Consider the following 25,647-nt stretch of genomic DNA (forward strand, 5'->3'; position numbering starts at 1 on the left):
GCAGTCTTTAATTCCTCTCTCTCTCTCTCTCTCTCTCTCTCTCTCTCTCTCTCTCTTTCTCTCTATCCTTTTTTCCACCTTTCTTAACAAACACCACTTTAAGTTGTTCAGACACTGATAAGCTAAGCCGTTCCCCAGTGACTCGCCGTGGCATTGAATAAGTCTGGTTCCAATACATCCCCTGCCCAGCCAATCAATCACTGGCAAGCACTGCAAACTAATCATTTATTGATGCCACGGCACAGCCATGAATTTCTAATAGCATTCGTCTTATTTAACAGTCCAGATCAAACAGAGAAAATCCAAACATGCTGGAAGGGAAGGGTTAGAAAAAAAAGAGTTAATTTCTGAACATATCCTTCTTTTTGGCAGCCAACCGACAGATATTGATGGAGAGGGCTGCCGAATAAGAGAGGAGGGCAAGGTGGAGGCAGAAAGGGAGTTTGTGTGTGCGTGTTTGTGTGTATGTATAAGGAAGCTAGTATTACACATCTGAATTTCATGGAGCATTTCAAATCACATCAGGGCATCTAGGTGAAATGTTTCTCTACCTCAGGGTGATGAGAAGTAGATTTATAGATTCGCTTTTTTTTCTTTTTACCACTTCATCAATGTGCACTGACTATGTGCACAACAGAGCTTCAGGGTTTTGGGGTAAAACACTGCATGAGAGCAAAGAGCAGTTTGTTAAAGGAACAGTTCACTCAAAAGTAAAAGTTCTGTCATTATTTACCCATCTTAATGTCTTAATATGCTTATTTCTGTTAAGGACGAAATCATTTTTATGCAGTTCCTGTCCATACAACGACAGGTCATAGTTCACCTCACTTTAAATGTGATTGAGAGACAGTGTGATTTGGAGGATCCTACATTTTCAGTCTGTTTGGGCCACTGGATTACACAGTGAGAAGCACAAACAGTGACAGACAGAAGAGAGGTCACGCCAAGACAGTAGATGCACACAAGTCTCACATTACCTGTGGGGTCAGAAGAGGTTTGTTGGGTCTCTGTCGCCACCCGATGGTGAGCACTAGATTACACGTATTATTTGAGTACAGTATGTGGTGACAGTGGAGTCAAATAGCTCTGCTGAGGAATTGCACAAGTTATAAAGAGTGACATAATAATGTTATGTATAGTTCCATGTGGTTCAAGTTAGTCTTAAAATGCATTTCCAACTTATATGTAAGTCATATAACAGGAATTTGAAATCTTTTTAAACATAAAAATATCTAAAATCCATGACATTTATTCAGAGTTCAGACACACATTACTTCTCTTAAATTATTTTCCAGTTTCTCTCAGATGCATTACATTCCATAAGAAAAATCAAAAACTGGATTAAATGGAACAAGTAAAAGAATCTCATATTCGTGTTTCAAACATGATCTCAACAATGTGTCTTAATGTGCTCTGATTTCCAATATACAATGCAGTGTTATTTTAGTGTATCATTGAGTATTTATTAACATTTTAAATATTTTCCATTTTCATTATAATCTTAATGTTTTAGTCATTTTGTAGTGTGTTTTGTCATTTTAGTAATTTTCCATAAATCTCTATAGTTTTTATAATTTTTATTATAAGTCTAAGCTTATTATAAGTTAATTTATATATAAATTAAACATTGCTTGGCAACTGGCTGAAATAAAAACATTTTTTCATATTTTACTAAATTTAACTTTTTTTTAGTTCAGTTAATTTCATTTCAATTAATGAAATGTTAATGGTTTTAGATTTAGTTAACTATAATAACCCTAATGCAAAGTATTAGCTTCAAATTCAACTCAATTCAATTTAATATATTTCCCATCAGATTCTTTCAATAATAATTGATCTGAGCTATGCAATCCATATTCATAACAGATCTCATTTGAGACATTTTTTTCCCTCTTTAGACATTTTAGGGGAAAGTTAAATGATACAATTGAGAAATTTAAGGTTTAGGCTGGTTGCATAAACTGCTAAGACTACTCTTATAAGTTAATCATCACTTTTTTTTCACTTTTTTTTTTTCTGCAAGACTGTTCATAACTTTGGCTGGTCTAATTTGATACCAATAAGACTGATTACCCTTGACTAACTTTCACTTTTTGGGATTTCAAAATCTCATCCTCTATTCACTGCGATTATAAAGCTTGGAAGAGCCAGAACATTATTTAATAAAACTCAGATTGTATTCGTCTGAAAGAAGAAAGTCATATACACCTGGATGACTTGAGGGTGAGTAAATCATGGGGTAAGCCCTTGATGTTGTTCCAAACCTGTATGAGTTTCTTTCTTCTGTTGAACACAAAAGAAGATATTTTAATAATGTTGGTAACCAGACAGTTGATGGCACCCATTGACTTCCTTAGTATATTTTTGCTACTATGGAAGTCAGTGGGTGCCATCAACTGTATGATTACTCTCATTTTTAAAAATATATTATTTTGTGTTCAACGGAAGAAATTAACTCATACAGATTTGGAACCAACATTTTCATTTTTGGGTGAACTATCCCTTTAATTAGCTTTTATAAACATGCCTAAGGGAAAAAAAAAAAAAACATTACTGATGTTTACTTGAGACGAAACAATGCCACTGACATAGTTCAAGATATGTCACTGCAAGTTGCTTTCTATTAAGAAAGCTCAAACATGCATTTTAGTCTGAGACTAGGCTTAAGCCTGGTCTGTAAACCAGGCAAAAGTCTCCTGAACTAAGAAACCTGTTTTAAATTAATTTAGAAAAGCATTATAAACTCATCTGGAGGGCAACATAAGAGCACAAACAAACCTTTTTTTCAACACAATAGTCAGCGTGGAAACACCAAGCTGTAATATTTCATACTAATAAAGACACATCAGATATTTCACATTGACCTTTTCTCAAAGCAAAGTGCTGAGTGTGCAGTTCAGCCCCCTCTGTCATTTAAGCTCAGCGCAACAAACACTTATCTTCCTCCACAGCAAAGAGCCCAGAGTGTGTGTGTGTGAGTGAGCGTTCATGTGTCTGCATGAGTGAGCATAATATACTGTAATTAATCACAATGCAGCCTGTTTGACTCCAGAGAAATGAGAGATGTCTGGTTCTGTCTGTCTCTCCACATGCTCAGGCTGATCAAGGTCATCTAGAACTATGAGCACAATATGCATGGTTTTTGTCATTCAATGCTGAAATCTTAATACCATTTTATTTTATTGTATTGTAAAAATAGCGACATCTCTCCTCACTCTGAATAAATATACATGACTAGCACATTGAGCCTCATTCATGAAACCCAAACAGAATGTGAACAGTTTGTAAAACCATTCTTATGCATTCAATTTAATGCATTGGAATGGTTGCATGAACTTACATTGAAATTTCTTCTGCATGAATGAGGTCAACTGACTATATTTTATATGGCTGGGGCATCATAACTGCACAGAAGGCCTGACCTGATAGCACTTGACTGCTGCAGAATCTTTCTCCACCATGCCGACACAATTTGTACTGCTATGGACCGCTGCCTTAATCTGTGGAGAAACATGACAAAATGATTGGGGGAAAAAAACAGCTCACTGGAAAATCTCTGCATCTGCAGAAGCTATCTGTGCAATTGCACAGAGTAAATGCCAGCAAGTTTGAAACATGTCATTGAATGTCAAAATCCCACCTTTTTTTAACCAACTGTTCCGAAGGATAAGCGCAAAGTGGAAGAAACTTCAAAAGAATATGTCAACTACAACTTTTCATGTGAACAGAGATAAGCTCCAATTCGTTTCTTGACTCAAGACATATTTTTTAAAATCAAAGACCTGTTGATGCATGTTTCTGTATAGGAAAAATGTCAGAAATATTTTAGAAAAGACTGCCTATCAAAGAAGGACACAGCAGGCATGATGTTGTTGTTTTTTTTTTTTTTTTTTTTTTTTTTTTTTTATCTAACTACACTGAACAAAATTATAAAGGCAACACTTTTGTTTTTGTCCCCATTTTTCATGAGCTGAACTCAAAGATCTAAGACCTTCTATGTACACAAAAGGCCCATTTCTCTCAAATATTGTTCACAAATCTGTCTAAATCTGTGTTAGTGAGCACTTCTCCTTTGCCGAGATAATCCATCCACCTCTCAGGTGTGGCATATCAAGATGCTGATTAGACAGCATGATTATTGCACTGGTGAGGGAATGAGGGAAGTTTTGAGGGAATGTGCAATTGGCATGCTGACTGCAGGAATGTCCATCAGAGCTGTTGCCTGTGAATTGAATGTTCATTTCTCTACCATAAGCCGTCTCCAAAGGCGTTTCAGAGAATTTGGCAGTACATCCAACCGGCGTCACAACCGCAGACCACGTGCAACCACTCCAACCCAGGACCTCCACATCCAGCATCTTCACCTCCAAGATTGTTTGAGACCAGCCAGCCGGACAGCTGCTGCATCAATCGGTTTGCATAACCAAAGAATTTCTGCACAAATTGTCAGAAACCGTCTCAGGGAAGCTCATCTGCATGCTCGTCGTCCTTATCAGGGTCTCGACCTGACTGCAGTTCATCATCGTAACCGACTTGAGTGGGCAAATGCTCACATTCGATGGCATCTGGCACTTTGGAGAGGTGTTCTCTTCACGGACGAATCCCGGTTTCCACTGTACAGGGCAGATGGCAGACAGCGTGTATGGCGTTGTATGGGTGAGCGGTTTGCCGATGTCAACGTTGTGGATCGAGTGGCCCGTGGTGGCGGTGGGGTTATGGTTTGGGCAGGCGTATGTTATGGACAACGAACACAGGTGCATTTTATTGATGCCATTTTTAATGCACAGAGACACCGTGACAAGATCCTGAGGCCCATTGTTGTGTCATTCATCCACGACCATCACCTCATGTTGCAGCATGATAATGCATAGCCCCATGTTGCAAGGATCTGTACACAATTCCTGGAAGCTGAAAACATCACAGTTCTTGCATAACCAGCATACTCACCGGACATTGAGCATGTTTGGGATGCTCTGGATCAGCGTATACGACAGCGTGTTCCAGTTCCTGCCAATATCCAGCAACTTCGCAAAGCCATTGAAGAGGAGTGGACCAACATTCCACAGGCCACAATCAACAACCTGATCAACTCTATGTGAAGGAGATGTGTTGCACTGCGTGAGGCAAATGGTGGTCACACCAGATACTGACTGGTTTTCGGACCAGTGCTGCATTCGACACTATAGATCATAAAATACTCTTAGATCAACTACAATATTACATTGGTATTCAGGGACAAGCATTAACGTGGTTTATATCATACATATCAGACCGTTACCATTTTGTATATTTAAACAGGGAAAAATCTAAGATCACATCAGTAAATTATGGAGTGCCACAAGGATCTGTGTTAGGCCCTCTGCTATTTTCAATATATATGCTGCCACTTGGTAATATTATAAGAAAACATGGAGTTAGTTTCCACTGCTATGCCGATGATACTCAGTTATATTTCATCACGGCCGGATGAAAACGCTAAATTTTCCAAATTGACAGAGTGTGTTAAAGATATAAAAGATTGGATGACGCGTAATTTTCTTTTATTAAATCCAGACAAGACAGAGGTAATACTTATTGGTTATTATGGTGTCTATGGACATGTTGGTTAACTTGAAACTGTCCTACTGCCAGCATGTGCTCACACTTTTGTTTCAAAATTTAGAACAGATCTGGGCAAACATTCACATGACACAATAATATAATATGTATTATGTATTTTCAAAATGATTTTTATATCTAAAATGTCAAATTTAGAAATATATGAGGCAAACAAAATGAGTGAAGTCTCATTTTATTAGTTACTATGAGAGAATTTTATTGGTGTTTTATGAAACATTAGCCTTGACAATAAAATTCAATTGTATACTGCACCACTTTTAGGTAAAATGTATTGTATAGTATTTGTGTATAGTACTATATACTTGTATACAGTATTGTTATTACCTTAATTATTAACGCTATGGTGTTAATATTTTATATCACAGCTGAAGTCCTTCATTCTTCTGTAACTGTGTGTTGAAAATACATGATGGCATCACAGTTTGGAGATTTGTTGAGGGCGAGTCAAGTTGCTGGACACCGGTCGACCCCAGAGTCTAAGTCTGCTGACCCCTCCGTCAGGAGCTATGACCAATCGCACATGAGTCACAGGCCCACAATGCACCACAGACTCTCCAGAAAACAAATGCCTGTGGTGTGCCTTCAGCTAGATGAGGAAGATTGTGATCAATTTTACAGAGAAAAAAATATATAGTTGAAGATGAAGTCAAATGAAACTACAGGCTGGGCAATTAATACTTTTTGAGGAGGAAGGAGAATTCTCCACTTGGGGATTTTGTCAGAGCACCACTGGTTAAGAATTAAATCATTCTCCTCATCTGGGGTCACATTGCAGGCCTCAATCTTGCAGGAGTCTGGAAAATTTCCTAAAGACAATAGTTGTTTTTAAATAGACAATTTTAAACTTTTTTTAGTTAAAAAGTTTCAAAAGTTTGGGGTCAGTAAGATTTTTTTGTTGTTGTTGTTTAAAAATAAGATCTCTTATGCTAACAAAACAGTAATATTATGAAATATTATATTATTTTTTTAATATATGTTTTATATTTTAATATATTTTAAAATGTAATTTATTCCATATACGCCAGTTTGTGAAGGTCACACGATCCTTCAGAAATCATTCTAATATGCTGATTTGGTGCTCAAGAAACATTTATATTATCAATGTTGAAAACAGTTTTGTGGAAACCATGATACATTTCTTTCAGGATGATTTGATGAATGGAAAGTTCAAAAGAACAGCATTTATTGGAAATAGAAATCTTTTGTACTGCCACTTTGATAAATTTAATACATCCTTGCTGAACAAAAGTATTAATTTCGAGCATATATCTTAAAATGTCACTGTATATCTTGCAATGTAATTTTATATTTTGCAACTGTGACTTTGTTTCTTGTAATTGTGACCTTATTTCTTATTTTAAACTTTATCTGAAAACTACCTTTTTTTACTCATACATACAGATACCGTCATTTCAGATGGAAAATATTTAGACAAAAAGATGCAACAAAACTAGAACTACTTAAAGAAAACAATGAATATTTTTAATACCTTTAAAGTGGTTGGTGTCTAGCTCAATTTTGCTTATGATACCAGGATGTCCTAGTCTGAGAATAGCCCACTCACATCCTGGAACCTGCAATATGCCTTTCTCGTCCACCTGAAAACCAATATATGGGATCTTTATGGAGTATAACTGATATCTAAGATGTTTCCTAAAATGGCAAGACTGCTTTTACCCTTAAAATTTTGGGCCGATCCAGGCGTCTGGCTGTCTCCCACCCGTCACCCATGTTGTCAGCCCTTCCAAGACCTATAAAGAAGCACACATTCAGACAAGTAATGATCTAGATCTCAAAATCTCTCGATATTCCATAATCTTCTCCAAACAGTCATTAAATAGACCATAATTTATTTATTGGGAAGTGATGTGTGGTATTCTCTCAGGAAGTTATTAAAAATGAAGTCTGGGAAACAGTCCAGATAGTTTTTTATGATATGCCTGATTGAAAGCAGAGACTGTTGTCTGTAAAAGCGGTCTGCATTTTAGATGTTTCTCTTGTCTCAACTGAAAAAACAAAAAAACAAACCATAATGCCTCTCACCACTCACCAATCATATTACGTGGGTGACCGTAGTGGGCATCGCTGTAGCCTACGCATACACCTCCATTAACCAGGGCAACAAGATCCACTAGGTCTTGACTAGGCATAGTGGACCAGTCCTTCTTCCCAATGCCATAAACTTTCAGCCTTGCAACACCACCATCTGCAAACATCAAACAAACAGTTAAAGCTGAAATATTTTTTTGAACCTTGTTTCTATGTATTTTAATATGCAGAAACAACTATACAGTGTCTCACAGAAGTGAGTACACCCCTCACATTTTTGTAAATATTTTATCTTTTCATGTGTCAACACTGAAGAAATGACACTTTGCTACAATGTAAAGTAGTGAGTGTACAGCTTGTATAACAGTGTAAATTTGCTGTCCCCTCAAAATAACTCAACACACAGCCATTAATGTCTAAACCGCTGGCCACAAAAGTGAATACACCCCTAAGTGAAAATCTCCAAATTGGGCCCAATTAGCCATTTTCTCTCCCCGGTGTCATGTGACTCGTTAGTTTTACAAGGTCTCAGGTGTGAATGGGGAGCAGGTGTGTTAAATTTGGTGTTATCGCTCTCACTCTCTCATACTGGTCACTGGAAGTTCAACATGGCACCTCATGGCAAAGAACTCTCTGAGGATCTGAAAAAAGAATTGTTGCTCTACATAAAGATGGCGTAGGCTATAAGAAGATTGCCAAGACCATGATACTGAGCTGCAGCATGCTGGCCGAGACCATACAGCAGTTTTAACAGGACAGGTTCCACTCAGAACAGGCCTCGCCATGGTCGACCAAAGAAGTTGAGTGCACGTGCTCAGCGTCATATTCAGAGGTTGTGTTTGGGAAATAGACGAATGAGTGCTGCCAGCATTGCTGCAGAGGTTGAAGGGGTGGGGGTGAGCCTGTCAGTGCTCAAACCATATGCCGCACATACGTCGTCCCAGAAGGAAGCCTGAGCCGCAGGGCAATATTCCAACATGATAACTACCCCAAACACACCTCCAAGACAACCACTACCTTGCTAAAGAAGCTGAGGGTAAAGGTTATGGACTGGCCAAGCATGTCTCCAGACCTAAACACCATTGAGCATCTGTGGGGCATCCTCAAACGGAAAGTAAAGGAGCGAAAGGTCTCTAACATCCAACAGCTCTGTGATGTCGTCATGGAGGAGTGGAAGAGGACTGCAGTGGCAACCTTTGAAGCTCTGGTGAACTCTCAAGAGGGTTAAGGCAGTGCTGGAAAATAACGGTGGCCACACAAAATATTGACACTTTGGGCCCAATTTGGACATTTTCACTTAGGGGTGTACTCACTTTTGTGGCCAGCGGTTTAGACATTAATGGCTGTGTGTTGAGTTATTTTGAGGGGACAGCAAATTTACACTGTTATACAAGCTGTACACTCACTGATTTACATTGTAGCAAAGTGTCATTTCTTGAGTGTTGTCACATGAAAATATATAATAAAATATTTACAAAAATGTGAGGGGTGTACTCACTTCTGTGAGATACTGTAAGTAGGTTGATTTTCCAGAAAAAGTGTAAACACTAGCAGAACATTGCTTTGTTTGTATGCTAAGTCCACATTATCTCAACTTATTATATATTTGCAAATATGTTTATGAGTTTGTAATTTTGTGATTCACCTCATAGCTGGTTGGTTTGGTTCATAGCTTATAACACTTTAACAAAGACTTTTTTACAAACCCTGCTGGAAAAATACTTACAGAACCAAGCTGCACTTTAAAGTAAGGTTTAGTTCAGGACAGTTTGACCAACCAATGGTAGGCAGGGGGAATGCTATTATATTTATTTTCCGTTTATTACCAAAATTACACACTTCAGCTTTAATTCAAAGCTACAATTCTTTCAATAGTTTGTTGAAAGAATCTTTTCCTGTAGGCACCTTGGGCAAGAAATCATCTGCTAAGAAAATAAGTAAATAAAACATCACATAAAAAATGTGGAAAAAACACATACTCTCCAGTTTTAAGGTGGAACATAAATAAAACATTAATATTTTATTATCATGTTACAAGCCTTTATTTGTATTCATTTAAAATAAATGGCTCTCTAAGATGTTGCTCGGCTGTAGCATCTCTCCCCAGGCCATTTTTTTATTATGAATGATTACATTCTCTGTTTTGTCATTTTTTTTTAAAAATTGCATCGAATGGTTCATGTTGCAGAGAGTGTATTACCTGGATATATGTTGAGGCGGATATGGGTAACTCTGTGTGTATAGGTGACACTCAGGTAGTTGTGGCATGATTCAGAGTAACCCGGCTTCAGCTTTGTCATCGGGACAATCTCTTCCCAGCTGTCTGAGTTCAGCTGTTCAACAAAAATTCATAGTGCTGAGTGCTGTTCCCTCAGAAACATAGACTGTAGATTTTATGCATGATCTAGTGCACTAGATGATATTTTACACCTTTGCCACAGCTTCAAACTGGCTTGGGGAAGCTGCCATGCCTGTACGATCTCCTTCAAGAGTGAACGATGGCATCTGATCTGATTTATAAGTGACATATATTAGATATAATGGAGGTAACCTTATACTTTTGGTTCTTAAAGGCCGCGGCCATAGATATCTACCAAGACATGCAGCTTGAATGGAGGCGTATGGGGCATAGTTCCCTGTGAAGAACGATGTGTCCACATCAAAGCCATGAATAATTCCTGGAACTCCTAACTGCACGATGCACCAGTCGTGACCTTTAACACAAGATGAGAGACACATGCATCTTTCATGAGATCACCAAATCTGTTTTAAGTACAGACAGAGCATTCTTTGAGATTACAAAACATGCCCTGAAAGGCTGATCAGATGAGGAAGCGTCTCAGTATTGCGGTACATCTTTCTCACATGTGTTCATTTTACAGATTTTCAGAGATACTGGATGAGAGAAGGATGTAGCCTGCAGCTATTCTGCTCTAACTCATCCAGGCTCAATGGAACTCGAGCTCATTAGAGAGAAATGAGGAACACACAGAGCATTATTTCTCAGTTTTACAGTGAATTCGCATCGATTTGTGAAAATGGACTAATACCTGGAATTCTTTTCCTCCTGGTTTCCCAGCCATCCATCCATTTCCCATATTCAGTAAACGCTGAGGCTATGAATTCTGGAGGGTCTCGCTTCATGTCATTTTAGAACAACATAATTAATATCTGATAATTCTAGAGAAGTCTGAATACATGAATATTACCAGAGTACAAGCAAAGGACTTTACCTACCTTCAAAAGATTTCTGACAGGGGCAAACCACTCATCTGTGGCAAAAATCACCTTTAATGACAATGTTAGCACTTTATGAGCAAATGCAATGTAACAAAGAATATCGGCATATTTAAAACCTCATAAAGTGATTTGGCATTGTATATTATGTTTAAACTGCACCTTTCCTCCAGCTGTTTCACATGCGAGGTTGTTGAACTGCAGGAAATGTGGCTGACTGCTGGTCGCCTTCTGTACAGGTCGATTTGCCATGTTTATGCTAATTAGATTATAGCTAATTTTTTAAAATGTAGTTCTTGTTTAATATTCCAAGAACCTGAAACGGTAGAGAGAAGCGCTAACTCTCTGCGATTTAATAGGCTGACTAACTATAATCTTTAACTACCCTCTCCAAAACAAACTCTTTAACAGAGCAAAGTCCACTATATTGATCAACAACTGTCACGTAGAATAATAGGCTATGACTCTGTATGAAAGTACAGACTGGGTTATTAAACACAATCTTGGCTCGTTTTTAACGTGTTAAGAACCGAAATGTGCAGTTCACATGTTGAATTTCTGGCTAATCTAGCCTCCCACCCTTGCTCATCAGTAAATAAAATAAACATGACGATAATTTACCATAACGTGAATATCTCTTTATAACATGCAAATATATGTGTGGTGTCTACTGAACATTGGAGGAGTCGTGTGGAAATATTTTAATAATGATTTATATTTATTCAATAAATCGGACATCATGCAGTGCGGGAGATAGGCCTAATAACAGCGTCTTGACATCGCTATGGCTGCAAAACGAAACTTCTGGAACAGATAAAGAGTGCGAAGAGTGAAGAAAGTATGTATTTTTGAAATATTTTAATTTCTTATTTAGTCCTGACAAAGCAATAAATTCATAAGCATGTCGTAAAGCAATACTCCAGTCCAGGTCTCCACAGAAATGCCCCATGATGAAATGTAACTTTCGGTTTGTGTTGGTAGGCCTATACACATAGATAATCAAAATGTTCTTATGCGTGGTTCATAAGAAATAAATAAGTTATTCATGTTCAGTATTACACGCTGTTGTGTGACTTAGGTATTTTAAAAACAATTGCCAGGAATCTAAAGTTAGCTCATACAGAGAATTATTGATGTATTTTCGTATGTTTAGTTTACCTAAGCCTTCACTCTTAAAAAATGCTAGGTTGTTTATTTGGATCAAAATGGAAAAACCCAACCGTTGGGTATTTAATTAAAATATGTATGTGTAACCCAATGATGGGTTTGTCCATATTCGAAAAAAAATTTGGGTTTAAACAACCTAGCATATTTTATTATTATTATTGTTTATCATGCTGTATTTCGCGCATTTAGAAAGCCGTTTCGGCTGTTATAGTTTTTCTGACAGCTAGATGGTGCCAGAGTATTACTACTATCATAAAGCGCTTATTTAGCTGTCAACGAAAATTTGGTTTTAATTTTACTTAATTGTTTTTACTGTCAATTTAACGTGTTTTAATGGGTTTGTCTTTACATATTTATATGCGTTTTTAAAAACTTGCAGTTTGTTTCCTTGATGTTTTAATTCAATTATAAAAAACCGGCAGTGCACCTTAACCATTGTAATTTTTGGTTCATGCAATAATAATTATTATGGAAACTTTGGGTGGTTTAAGAATGCACTGACAGGGGCCCCCTCACAAAGTTTTGTTTAGGGCCCACGGAAGTGTAGGATCGCCACTGCAGACTATTATACTTAATTATGAACTTCATTACTCAACCATGTCAGTTATGTAGTCGCTGTGGAAAAACAGCGCCCTCTGTTGAACAATAACTAGTAGCATTTTCAGTTTCAGTTTTCTTTTGTATTTTAATTACATTACAATTATTTTACATATCTGAATATCTGTTTTAACAACCTACATATGGTGGGGTATTTCTTTGCTATCACATAATTACACTGCTCGGTTGTGCAGTAAATAATTAGCGATTTTGTACGGTCCTGAAAAGACCATGGAACATTTTGCAAACACCAAACATGGGACATTTACGTGCTTGACGAATCCAGCAACAGATGTAGTACCCCTTAAGCAAGAACTTTTTTTCTAAAAAAAAAACAAACAAACAAAAAAAAAAACAGTACTTTAAATATTGCGTTTAATTTAGTATTTTTTTCGAGTAATGTTAAACAAAGAACTTAATTTACTTAACCCTTAAACAGGCAACAGTGGCATATGAATAGCAAAAACATAAGTAAAACATATCCAAAGGAATATTTGAAAGTTTGAATTTTACAAGTTGTATCTCCCAAAGATCCATTGCTCTATTATAGGGTATAAAAAAATCCAAATTCATCAATACTTCTTTTATCTGATGCAAGAAAAAAAAAAAAAAAAGTAATATGCAAAATATACTGCATGTATGACATGTCCAAGTGTCCTTAAACTGAGGCACTTTTCTTCTATTTTTACACTGCTAAACTCTCTGGTCTTCAGCCTCAGGGGTGGGCAACTCTAGCCTTAGAGGTCCAGTATCTTGCAGGGTTAAGCTCCATCCCTATCAATCATATAGTGCAATTTATGATACAATAGTCCCAGACTAAAATGCATGTGAACGGTTTTAACTGAAAGGAACTTGAACTGACATATCTTTAAATATATCAGTGCATTGTTTTGTCTCAATCACACTGCCATTGTTTCATCTCAAAATGCACACCAGTAATGTTTTTTCTAGTATACATTTATAAAAGCTACTTAAATATCCTTATTGAACCAAGACCTAATCCTGGCTTAGGCTAAGCCCTGTCTGTGAAACAAGGCCCAAGAGTAATATCAGTTTAACACACGATTATTAACATGTCCACATTTTTTCAACTCAAAATACAGAGAAGGGGGACTGTGTACAGGGGTCCCAGAGTCCAGGAGGGCCTATAAGGGTCTTCCTTAAGGGCCTGTCCTTGAGCAAGATTTCTACCAGATCAAATACAACAGTATTGGATGAAAAATTCCCTCATGCAAGATATTAAGGAGTATTTATCCTTTTGGTGTATGTTGTCTGTTTAAGGTTTAAACATAATATAGCTTTGATCCCAGTGAAAATTAACCTTCCAGGTTAGCCTACAAATTGACAGTTTTATAAAAGGGATAAAGTTTTGCTCACCTGTTGCACTGTTCAGCCAGAATACAAGTTAATTAAATGGATGAACAAATACCTTGATTTTCTTTTTTGATTAACCTTAATAAAACCACCATCCATTTACATTTCCATACTAGTACAGGACATTGACCAACATGCTATCAGTGTACAAGTCAACACCTTGGCTGCCACATGGCCTGGTTTAGATCACGTATTACCGTATCATTTGCAAGTCAGGATAAGGCCAGATATGAGTTTGAGCACTATAAAGATACTGGTCATTTTGGCCTCCATAACGGGGTCAAAACATGTGACACTTTGTTGTCTGTGTATAAGTCTGCAGCAGATTGCAAAATCATAGCAATCCTTACCCCTTCAGAACATTTACCGTTTCCTTTTTCTGACAATGTTTTTATGAACTCACATCTTACACATATTATATGACCACATATAAAAAGCCAGAAGTCACTCAACTTAGTAAAAATGGAAAACAGACAGGGGACATGACAGTAAACAAATTTATTTTGTCATCTGCACTTTACAGTTGAAACTCCGGGAATTCAAATATCACATCCTTGCCTGTGAGCTTCTTATAGACACCAGAAAAGGTCTCAACCTGAAACAAGAACCACAAATTAGTTTAATTAAATAATAAATATTCAGTGAAAAGACCAATTAGGCAATTGTGATCACTCAAATTGAATTAAAAAACTAAGCTAGAGCATACTAATTGATTTTTTTTTTTTTTTTCCTCAAAAGGGAAAATCTCCAGTTAAAGTCACGACGACTAAAATCTGAGACGGACAACATTGCACATATCAAATTAGGATAGCCTATTAATTCAGCAAAAAATCCCAAAATGGGACCGCCATTTTGACAATTAATAGTGTGCACTGCATGGTTTACCTCCCCAGTAACGGCCCAAAGGGCTCTGGGAAGATGTAGGAATATACAGGACGCTGTCCTCACCAGCCAGAGGCCGGGGACAAGCTTGCTATTCAACGTCGTGGAACGGGACTGTACGTCATAGCACCGAAGTGCTGCGCTCCCATACGCCACACGGACAGAGCCACATGAGAGCCATCTCACAGGATGTCCACGTTGGGTCATAGCATTTATTAAGAGAGAAGTACTCACTTTGTGTTCAACATTGTTTTGCTGTGCCTTGTCGAGGTGGACCTTGATGAGCCTGCTGCTGTCCAGTTTCACGCGAATCCTTTTACCAACAATTTCGCTGGGAAAGACCAGGTCCTCAAGGATAGCATCATGTACGTTAGTCAGAGTTCGGCTGAAGGAGGACACAGATTAAGGGGACAAGTTCAGTGTTCATTCACCAAACATTAAGTTCACATCACCTAAAAATATGAAACCATCCTACATATAACAGATTTGGATGTGCACTGCATGGTTTACCTCCCCAGTAATGGCCCAGTGGGCTCTGGGAAGATGTAGGAATATACAGGACGCTGTCCTCACCAGCCAGAGGCCGGGGACAAGCTTGCTATCCAACGTCATGGAACGGGACTGTACGTCATGGCACCAAAGTGCTACGCTCCCTTTACGCCACAAGGACAGAGCCACATGAGAGCCATCTCACAGGATGTCCACGTTGGTTTGATACGCTAACAGGCCAATCAGCAAAACACGGATAGTGTAGGCAAATTTACTCTGAGAAAGCAAGCACTACTAACCCTGACTCTGCAAACACACCTTCCAAAATGCAACAAGACGACATTTACCTCCTGGGACGCTTCTGCTTGTTTTTAATGCGGCTTTTCCGTGTGGGTTTAGGCAGGATTCTTCTCTGGAAGACAAGATCAATCAAGATTAAAACCATTAATTTGGTTGTCAACAAGCTAATTTTTAAGCAAAATCACATCATGTCTCTAAATGGCATGTGCACTGCATGGTTTACCTCCCCAGTAACGGCCCAAAGGGCTCTGGGAAGATGTAGGAATATACAGGACGCTGTCCTCACCAGCCAGAGGCCGGGGACAAGCTTGCTATCCAACGTCGTGGAACGGGACTGTACGTCATGGCACCGAAGTGCTGCGCTCCCATACGCCACACGGACAGAGCCACATGAGAGCCATCTCACAGGATGTCCACGTTGGTAAAATCACATCACACTAAGACTAAAATTCATGTTAAAATGTCAAAGTTTAAGGACCCAATGTAATGACTTAAAGGGATAGTTCACCCAAAAATGAAAATTTGATGTTTATCAGCTTACCCCCAGTGCATCCAAGATGTAGGTGACATTTTTTCTTCAGTCGATCACAAATGATGATTTTTAACTGCAACCGATGCCCTCTGTCATTCAAATAATTGCAGTAGATGGGAACTTCATCTATAAGAGTGCATAAACCTTGCTTAGACAAATCCAAATGAAACCCTTCGGCTCGTGACGACACATTAATGTCCTAAGACACAAAACGATCGGTTTGTGTGAGAAACCGAACATTATTTATATAATTTTTACCTCTAATACACCACTATGTCCAACACCGTTCAGCTTCCGGTGAGTGAGGTCAAATCGCGCTCTGACAACGGAAGTTATGTCTCGCGCTCATTGAAGTATATGAGCGAGACATCACTTCCGTCATCACAACGCATTTTTTGACCTCACTAGCAGGAAGCTGAACGGAGTTGGACATAGTGGTGTATTAGAGGTAAAAAATGATATAAATATTTTGGTTTCTCTCACAAACCGATCGTTTTGTGTCTTAGGACATTAATGTGTCGTCACGAGCCGCAGGTTTTAATTTGGATTTGTCCAAGCAAGGTTTATTCACTCTTATAGTTGAAGTTCCCATCTACTGCAATTATTTGAATGACAAGGGCATCGGTTGCAGTAAAAAAATCATCATTTGTGATCGACTGAAGAAAAAATGTCACCTACATCTTGGATGCACTGGGGGTAAGCAGATAAACATCACATTTTCATTTTTGGGTGAACTATCCCTTTAAGTGGTTTCCAGTCCAGCACTGACACCATCCAATTGAAAATGGATGCTTGGCTGGATATAAAAGGGTTTGTTACCCTTTTTAAAATATCCAATAGGCTATAAATGGTAATCAGTTGCAGGTGGAGATAAAAGTTTTAAATCCAAAAAGCATTTGCTTTAGACAAATTTTAATAGAGCATACCTGTGATATGTGACTGAACAAATTAACTCTAGAGCACTGGATTGGACAATTAAAAGTTTGAGTTGTCCGGGCACATTTTGCAGGAATGCACAATTCAAAAGTTTAAGGTGTCCAATACAATGCCCTCAAGATTCAAATTCTCCAGTCAAATTTCACAGGTATGCACAATTGAAATATACAGAGCATTTGAAAGTAAATGTTTCAATGTGTAAGAGCACACAGTAGCATAAAAAACGGCCTCAAAGTGAACATTTGTGGCTTTTAGTCCATGTCTAACACCTTCATTGTTGTACATATTCATGTTGAATGCTATTACTGGAATTATCCTTTTATTCTTATCTTTGTACTACGTAATTGTTACTTTAAGTCTGATGGGTAGAAGGATGTGTTATGTTGGGGTTTTGAGTATATACACTGGTCTGTTCAGCTTCCCTGTCTTTTCTTGTATATTATGAAAATCTTGAATAAAAAGACCTCGTTTAAAAAAAGAAAAAAAAAGAAAAAGGCCACAAATTTAACTTTGATTTCATGAGGTCATTAAAATTCCACCCCAAAGGACAAAAGCATTGCACTAAACACTAAAGACAAATTTAGCAGCAACAAAATGCACAACAATAAATACAAAGTATAGCACACCTGACAACCATTCTTCATTAAAAAGGCAGATGCTCAGAAATGACGAGTCTTACCTGAGCGATGAACACCACATGCTTGCCGCTGAATTTTTTCTCCAGCTCACGCACGAGCCTCACCTGGATCTTCTGGAAGGATTTCAACTGAGGCACAGGAACAAAGATGATGATGGCTTTCCTGCTACCACCAACCTCAATTTCCTGCAAGAAAGAGAATGAATAGCATGAACTTATGCACACAATGCATAAATATATGAATGACAACCTATTATTCAGCAAGTACCACTATTTACAGTGGAGGCCATGTGAACTGCATGGTTTACCTCCCCAGTAACGGCCCAAAGGGCTCTGGGAAGATGTAGGAATATACAGGACGCTGTCCTCACCAGCCAGAGGCCGGGGACAAGCTTGCTATTCAACGTCGTGGAACGGGACTGTACGTCATAGCACCGAAGTGCTGCGCTCCCATACGCCACACGGACAGAGCCACATGAGAGCCATCTCACAGGATGTCCACGTTGGTTGTCAAATCAGTTCAAATAGCTAATCATTGTAGTTATGCTGCTGTAGATTAACTAATGAAATAGCAAGAAATCTAAAATTAATGAAATGACAGGGTTTTTACCTTAGCAGCGGTGATGTGGAGTTCCCTCAGCTGAGCCTTCAAATCAGAGTTCATCTCCAGCTCAAGAAGAGCCTGCATGTCACAGACAAAAGTTTAATCACAAGAACGATAGAAGAAGAGGCTACAGATTCATGTAGATCACATTTCAAAAAGTCATGAGTGGCTGATAAATTATACCTGGGAAATGCCAGACTCAAACTCGTCTGGCTTTTCGCCATTCGGCTTCACTATTTTCGCGCTGGTACTGAACATGGCCTGTGTCTGAAACACAGAAACAGACTTATTAGAATAAAAACACTACACAATAGCTGTTAATGTAATAGCTCACTCAAATGAAGATTGTCGTTTACTAACCCTCACATTGTTCCAAACCTTAACTTTTTCACACCGTTATACACAAAATAAGATTGGGAAGAATGCTGCAAACCGACAGCCTCAATCTACATTTACTTTATTTTTTTATGGGGGTGGAAAAAAAGTGAATCAATGAAAGTGAAAGTCACGTGGGTTTGGAATAATATGAAAGAGTAAATTAACAATTTATTATTGGGTGAACTATCCTTAAAAAGTGACAACCTGATGCGTCTGTTCTGGTAAGTGACATACATAGTATACATCAGAATCCATTATACAAGTTTGAGCCATTTAGTCATTTAACCCAAATGACTCGCCATTTAATCAAATTATTAATCTCCGACTGTATAATTGTAACTTTAGCTGCTCTAAGTAATTCACCAGTTACCATTAAGAAAACAATTTCTGCTAAGTACGTCCTTAGCATGCCGTTAGCATTGATTAGCTAGCATAGAATTACTATATTTACAATACAGGTTTAATTCTATCACAAATATAGGTCTTCAAGATATACTATTTTACTTAATATTGTTATTTTCGAGCATCTTAGAACAGCACATGGGCCCCAGCAATACTGTAGTAGACACGTCTGCTAGCACATCTTAAATATATAAAATCCTATTTCTAAAATAGCCATCCATTCTCTAAGACACTGGCATCTAACGTATCCCAGTGAAAACATCATATGAAGCTCGTGCATGAAGATAAATATGACTTATTTTCTACATTTTAACTTGATATCCCTTTAGCTGGGCACATTCAGTGGACTCACCTCTTTCAACGACGGCCTGGGAAGAGGCCGTATTCTCGCGAGAGGCCGGTAAAAGCGCGTTGGTGTGTTGCATGATGGGAAATGTAATCATCATCCCGACCGCAGAGGGCGCCCGTTCTTTTTTTTTATTACGTTGTGTAAAGGAAAAAGCACAATATATTATTTAATTTTTTATTAAGCGAAGAACAACATGATACAATGTTATAAATAAATAGTTTCAGGGATTCTGGATAGGCATTACAAAAACACGTTTTTATTTTTTCTGCAAATACTGACTTGCTATCTATAAAGAAGTTTTAAAATACATATATAATCATATGCTTTACAGTTTTCCTGTAAAATGGAGCTACATTGTGATATAAAAACTTATCTTTAAAAAAAGTGCCACATTTCCTCTTGGTGAATCAATGAAGATCCGCTGTTCATAAGAGTCATTCGTTCGCACTGGTGTGCTGTATGTTTTCCATTCACTAAAAAGAACCGGTTCATACGAGTCATTCGTTCTGGAATCGAACTACGTTGTGGTTGCGCCGTATGTTTGTAGTTCAAAAAAGAATCGGCTCATAAGAGTCATATAGGCTGCACTGTATGTTTTCGACTCACTAAATGAAATTTCTCTCTTTACGCCAATTTTACATATGATCGAGTCCATGTGACTCAATGTTTGTATTGCTGTTTTTTTGTTGTTTTTTTTATTACTTTTTGGATTTATTTTTATCTCAGTGTTGTCTCCTTCCTCACTCCACTTCAGTTGGTGGCGGTAAGGCACTAGGAACTGGATTGGGGTAAAAAAGAATAAGAAACTGCGCCTCTGAAAAGCGTTTGGTCAGCCGGCTGTTAGCGTGGGTTCAAATGCTGTGGATGTTTTGCTAGACAAAGTCAAAACCGTTGAATCCGTAAGCATTTTGTGAAAGATTTCGCCTTTGTCAGGTTACTTTTATGGTTATTGTCATTTCAAATGCCACGACTGAGGGATATTGCAAAGTTTACTCTGCTGTGAGCAGAGACTATGTTGAGATTGCCTGGGTTTTTCAATGTTGTACGCAGGACTCTCTGTAACGCCGCAGAAGAGATGGGCAAGAAAGGAGCCTTTTTCTACGCTGTGAGGAAAGGATTTAAACCAGGAGTATATCAAACATGGTGAACAGGAAACCGTATGAATAATCCTTTAATTGCAAGCGCTCGTTTCACTGCATTGCATGACCACGTATTATTTATCTCCTAAAGGGAGGAATGTAAACATCAGGTGGATAAGTTTCCCTCTGCGAGTTATAAGAAGTTTGCCTCTGAAAAGGATGCTTGGGCCTTTGTGAGGAGCCAATCTGCAGCAGCATCTTTTGAGAGACCAAATGGTAATATCAAAGATGTTGTACACACCCCTCATAAAAATCTACCATAATTTTAGATAATAATCAAGATTTCAGGTGTTCAAGGGAAAATATACAGGAGGGAGAGGGGTAAGATGTGCCTCTATTTTTGTTGTGTGACCATATATTGAGAGAGAGCACAGCATTTATTTATTTATTTATTTTTGGTACATGTCAATATTCTTCATTGTAAGTCAAATGTTATTATATGTTATCAAATGTTATTGTTATTATATGCTGGTTATATTTGCCCACATAATCCACATACTGTTACATAGTTTTTTTTCTCTCTCATATATGCTCATATTTTTAATTGAAATGTAAATCTTTGCCTAATGCCCCATGATGACAGAGTTTACTTTAATGTGGGCCATATTTCTATTGCTTATGTTATAGAATATCAATTGATAGCAGATATCCTGAGATTTAATTCATTAAGCATTGTCAGAATTCAATTTATTTTTAACTATAGGACAACTTATGTAAAGTTGTGGTACAGCTTACCCCACTCATTTCTGTGTTATCTTCTATTAACAGGTCACAGTTTCTTAGTTTTTCTTTACCAATTTAATAACCTTTTTTTTTTTTTTTTTTTTTTGCTTCAGTAGTTTATTAAATGGCATAACTAATGAAATGTTATTAATTATAAAGAATTGATACTGTTAATAATGATTGTGGATGCAACATAGCATCATGTCACATCGCAAGAATTGTCCCAAAATTACTATACAGATAAATACTTATATATGTATTGATATGCTGATAAAACGTACTACAAAGCAAGTGATTAACATTTTTGTTTGCATTTAAGGATATGACTATGAGGTCCTGCCTCCTAGAAACGTGCCTGATGCCTCAATGGCTTTTCCCCTTGGAAGTAAAAGAAGCTATGCGGACTCTGAAGATGAGGGATCGTCCTGTCCGAAACGAGTGAAACTCATTGAAGCCCCAATGCCAAAGACAGCTGCAGCCAGTAGTGATGGATTTACGTATATGGGTAACTATTGTGTACTGTAGTCTTATTGGAGTTCATGGAAATTTTAAATTTAAACCAAAACAGAATTAGTAGACCAATATTAACGTTGCACTTTTTTTTTTTATTAAAATTTTTTTCCCACTGTAAAATTAAATGAGCTATGCTTCTTTTTTTTCAGGTGATGCTGTAGTGGTGTACACTGATGGCTGTTGCTCATCCAATGGGAGACAAGGAGCACGTGCAGGAATTGGTGTATATTGGGGTCGTGATCATCCACTGTAAGTCATCTGTGATTAATGGCATTCTGGAAAAACAAACAGTGCAACTTCAGAGAACAATGCTTTTATTTAACCTTAATTTTTTTAATTTCTCAGTAATGTGGCTGAGAGGCTTCCAGGGAGGCAGACCAACCAAAGAGCAGAATTGCAGGTAAGAATTATGAGGTGCTCAAACAGAGTTCTTTCTTATTCCGTGTTATTGATAACTGTATCATTAAACATTTCATCACAGGCTGCTTGCAAAGCACTCGAGCAGGCCAGAGAAAGGAATTTTAAAAAGGTTGTGCTATACACGGACAGCAAGTTCACCATTAACGGTATGCATTCCCTGCTTTCTCTTCAAAAACTACTGAAAGTGTCTACTCTTGTCATGAATCAATATAGTACTTTTTTTTTTTTTTTTTTACTGCTATTATTTATATATTAAGTAATGTGTGGGTGTATATATAATATATATATATATATATAATATAATATAATATGATTTTTTGCTTTCCAAAGGTGTCACCAGTTGGGTAAAGACCTGGAAGTCTAATGGCTGGAGACTTAAAAATGGTGGGGCCGTAGTCAACAAGGAAGACTTTCAAAAGCTGGATAAACTAAATGCAGAACTTGAGGTCGTATGGGTATGTTTTATCTGCACTCACAGTGTTGTACAATATGGCATCTGCTATTCAACTTGTGCGTTTCAAGCATGATGTCCCAACCTTAGTGTATAAACATTCTTTTTGCATGTAAATGTGCAGCTGTAGACTCTTTCAGTTGATCAATTTTGATAAACACACACAATGAGAGATTTCTTGCATCTCTTTGCATAATTTTTGTTAAAGTGCCCACGATGCACACTTCAGCTGAGCCCGCAAGTTTGCAAGCTATGCAGAGGACTTTACCCGGCAGTCAAAGTGGCATTATGTCACGGAAGTGTGGACTCGGAGGAAGACCGTGAGGGTTTAGGGTGCCATTTGGGATTCAGCCTTATATTTAGCATGTCAGAGTCTACTTCCTACATCCTGTCATGTGCTTGTGCTAGAGTCCCATTCACAAAAGACACACACACCATGTTATTTGGAGTTAAAATGGACAAGGAAACATGTAAAACCATTTAAAACTCTGATACCCAAATGTACTGTTACATACAGATTGGTAAAACAGGTCCTTTATGTGGCAGTCACAAGCTGATATCTCAGATGATTAAGGATGGAAAGCAAGATCAGAGCAGCTTAACTAATAAGAATGCAGTGATTTATTCATATCCATATTGTCTGAAAGTGATATTCAACTTCCTCTGAATATAGGATATGGATGACAACAGTACCAGTGCCAAATCGATAGTCTTTAGTTAGGTCTTCAGTTGAGACTTTCTACTGTATCCTAATGGCGAATACTGACTCTGTTCAGTATCTGACAAGCAGCTGCTTTTGTATATTTGCACATGTGCAATGTCTGTGTCTGTGATAATGTGGTTATGATGGTGAACGATCCAATGTACTGTACTTGTTGATCAAAATGTTTTTCTTGGTTAAGTATTGATGTTTAACCTGTTGGTTATGTCTAGTGGTTCTCAAACCTGTCCTGGAGTACCACCAACCCTGTGCATTTTGTATGTCCCCCTCATCTATTACACCTACATTCAATTCATGAGCTCATTAGTAGAGATTGCTAGACCTGAAATGAGTGTGTCAGATGTACTGAGACATACAAAATGTGCAGGGCTGGTGGTACTCCAGGACAGGTTTGAGAACCACTGGTCTAGGATATTTGCTAGATAACTTTAGTAGCACTCTATAATCAAACATAAATACAGCGTCAGATAAAAGAAAAAAATAATAAATTCCATTACAGAGCCCAACTCCAACAACATTAAATCAATATATGTATTAAATCTAATCTTTACCTATTGAAGACTATGCCAAAAGACTGTCTTCTTTTTTTTAGAACCGTGACTTCATATAAAAATCAGAATTCATCTGCTCGCTTTCCGATGTTGTCATGGGTGCGTGGCAATGAGCAATAAAACAACATGCATGGCATAGCCAATGAAATCACTGCAAAATATAGAAATGTACCATCTCTCTTATCCTTCATTTCTAGATGCACATACCAGGTCATGCTGGGTATACAGGCAACGAGGAGGCAGACAGATTGTCCAGGGAGGGAGCAGCAAAGCCCCCATGTTAGCACACATTCATTTTATAATGATGTATTATGTTTTAGGTGCCTAGGATGTGTCTCTAGTTTGTTTATCCTTGATGGCTAATGCACTTTTTCCTTTTTATGGTCTTGTTGTGCTAGTGTTGTAATATTGCAAACAACACTAGAAACAAGTTTTATACTTTTCTGAAGATAAAATGCCTATCTGAAATTGTTTGGTTTTGATTGTTCTGTCAATTAAATTGTCATGTTCCTGAGATTGATTCCTGGTACTTATTTTTCCATCCCAGAAACTCTTTTTGCTTATAAGCACTTGGGACATTTTTTGGGTGCATTACAAGTGGCATAAATAATTGTAGTGAGTGTGCCGCCATTAGTTTCCAACATGACTAATATTGTGCCACGGTAATGAATTATTGATCTTTATCTTTGAATGTCGTCTCGCTCTTATTTTCACAAATGTGTTTTCAGTTGAGAAATGTTCATTGCTTCAAAATGCACTAATGCTGAAATGCCTCAACACGAACAGCAGGTGTCACTGCAGTTCACTTGATGGACTAAATTAAGATGGACTAGATCTTATCTTTACAAAAAAAAAAAAAAAAACATCTTCACTTGGGTTACTTGAAGTACTTGTTATTCTAATTAAATTGTTTTTAGTATTTTTTTCTGATACCTGGGTATAACTTCATAAAAATGAGCATTTAAACCTATCAAATTGTTTTAAACAGAAGCATTTCTAAAATTTCAAGGAATATTTTACATAAGGTTAATTAGTTAACTACATTAGTTAACATGAACTAATAATGAACTGCACTTATACAGCGTTTATTAATCTGTGTTAATGTTAATTTCAACATTTACTAATACATTATTAAAATCTTGTTATCATTAGTTAATGCACTGTGGACTAACATGAATAACTGTATTTTCATTAGTTAACGTTAACAAAGATTAGTAAATACTGTAACAAATGTATTGCTCATGATTAGTTTGTTAGTTAATACATGTATCTAATGAACCTTATTGTAAAGTGTTTTTCACTGTTCACTTATCCTCATGTTGTTCCAAAGCTGTATCACTTATTTTCTTCTGTTGAACCCAGGAAGACCATTTTTTTGTCTATACAATGAAAGACCTGTTTATGGGCCTCAAAGTTGATCAAAATACCTTCTTATGAGTTCTGCAGAAGAAAAAAAGGTCAGTTTTGAAATGACATGAGGGCAACATTTTCATTTTCAAGTGAACTAACTCTTTAACATTGAACATTGAGAGCCCTATTGTTCATTTTCAATGTTCCAGACATTCCCTCTCTGTGTT

General features: G+C 37.5%; 3 protein-coding genes and 4 non-coding genes across 9 annotated transcripts; 1 reads left to right on the top strand and 6 right to left on the bottom strand.

Annotated features, from left to right (window-relative positions):
- Nucleotides 1-5,803: 5,803 nt before the first annotated feature.
- Nucleotides 5,804-11,279, bottom strand: allc (allantoicase). Its single transcript, XM_067383062.1, has 11 exons — nt 11,068-11,279; nt 10,906-10,956; nt 10,719-10,806; nt 10,263-10,382; nt 10,099-10,178; nt 9,869-10,001; nt 7,670-7,825; nt 7,297-7,370; nt 7,109-7,217; nt 6,298-6,425; nt 5,804-6,205 (listed from the first exon to the last, which is right to left on the bottom strand). The coding sequence occupies exons 1-11, from the start codon at nt 11,155-11,157 to the stop codon at nt 6,035-6,037; spliced, it is 1,200 nt and encodes a 399-aa protein (XP_067239163.1). The 5' UTR covers nt 11,158-11,279; the 3' UTR covers nt 5,804-6,034.
- A 3,247-nt stretch (nt 11,280-14,526) lies between these two features.
- rps7 (ribosomal protein S7) lies at nt 14,527-19,614 on the bottom strand. The gene is made up of 7 exons (XM_067383063.1): nt 19,556-19,614; nt 18,607-18,690; nt 18,430-18,501; nt 17,862-18,005; nt 15,762-15,826; nt 15,160-15,310; nt 14,527-14,638 (listed from the first exon to the last, which is right to left on the bottom strand). Exons 2-7 carry the CDS (start codon nt 18,679-18,681, stop codon nt 14,561-14,563), a joined length of 585 nt encoding a protein of 194 aa, XP_067239164.1. The 5' UTR covers nt 18,682-18,690; nt 19,556-19,614; the 3' UTR covers nt 14,527-14,560.
- On the bottom strand, nt 14,907-15,127 carry LOC137019549 (small nucleolar RNA SNORA73 family). The gene has a single exon (XR_010895092.1). It is a non-coding gene; the product is annotated as a small nucleolar RNA SNORA73 family (small nucleolar RNA).
- Nucleotides 15,414-15,635, bottom strand: LOC137019551 (small nucleolar RNA SNORA73 family). The gene has a single exon (XR_010895094.1). It is a non-coding gene; the product is annotated as a small nucleolar RNA SNORA73 family (small nucleolar RNA).
- Nucleotides 15,916-16,136, bottom strand: LOC137019548 (small nucleolar RNA SNORA73 family). Its single transcript, XR_010895091.1, has one exon. It is a non-coding gene; the product is annotated as a small nucleolar RNA SNORA73 family (small nucleolar RNA).
- LOC137019550 (small nucleolar RNA SNORA73 family) lies at nt 18,106-18,326 on the bottom strand. The gene has a single exon (XR_010895093.1). It is a non-coding gene; the product is annotated as a small nucleolar RNA SNORA73 family (small nucleolar RNA).
- Nucleotides 19,615-20,212: 598 nt separating the features above from the next.
- On the top strand, nt 20,213-24,579 carry rnaseh1 (ribonuclease H1). Of its 3 annotated transcripts, none has more exons than XM_067383065.1 (9): nt 20,213-20,451; nt 20,603-20,695; nt 20,783-20,907; nt 21,734-21,919; nt 22,077-22,176; nt 22,273-22,327; nt 22,409-22,493; nt 22,678-22,802; nt 24,268-24,579. In XM_067383065.1, the coding sequence occupies exons 2-9, from the start codon at nt 20,628-20,630 to the stop codon at nt 24,352-24,354; spliced, it is 831 nt and encodes a 276-aa protein (XP_067239166.1). In that variant the 5' UTR covers nt 20,213-20,451; nt 20,603-20,627; the 3' UTR covers nt 24,355-24,579. The 3 variants fall into 3 exon arrangements, with proteins under 3 accessions (XP_067239166.1, XP_067239167.1, XP_067239165.1); XM_067383066.1 differs by adding an exon at nt 24,112-24,169 and having other exon boundaries at nt 20,213-20,695; nt 24,268-24,341; XM_067383064.1 differs by having other exon boundaries at nt 20,213-20,695.
- The last annotated feature ends 1,068 nt before the right edge of the window (nt 24,580-25,647 follow it).

The sequence above is a fragment of the Chanodichthys erythropterus genome, chromosome 4 (genome assembly GCF_024489055.1).
Source record: "Chanodichthys erythropterus isolate Z2021 chromosome 4, ASM2448905v1, whole genome shotgun sequence".
NCBI classification, from domain to species: Eukaryota; Metazoa; Chordata; class Actinopteri; order Cypriniformes; family Xenocyprididae; genus Chanodichthys; species Chanodichthys erythropterus.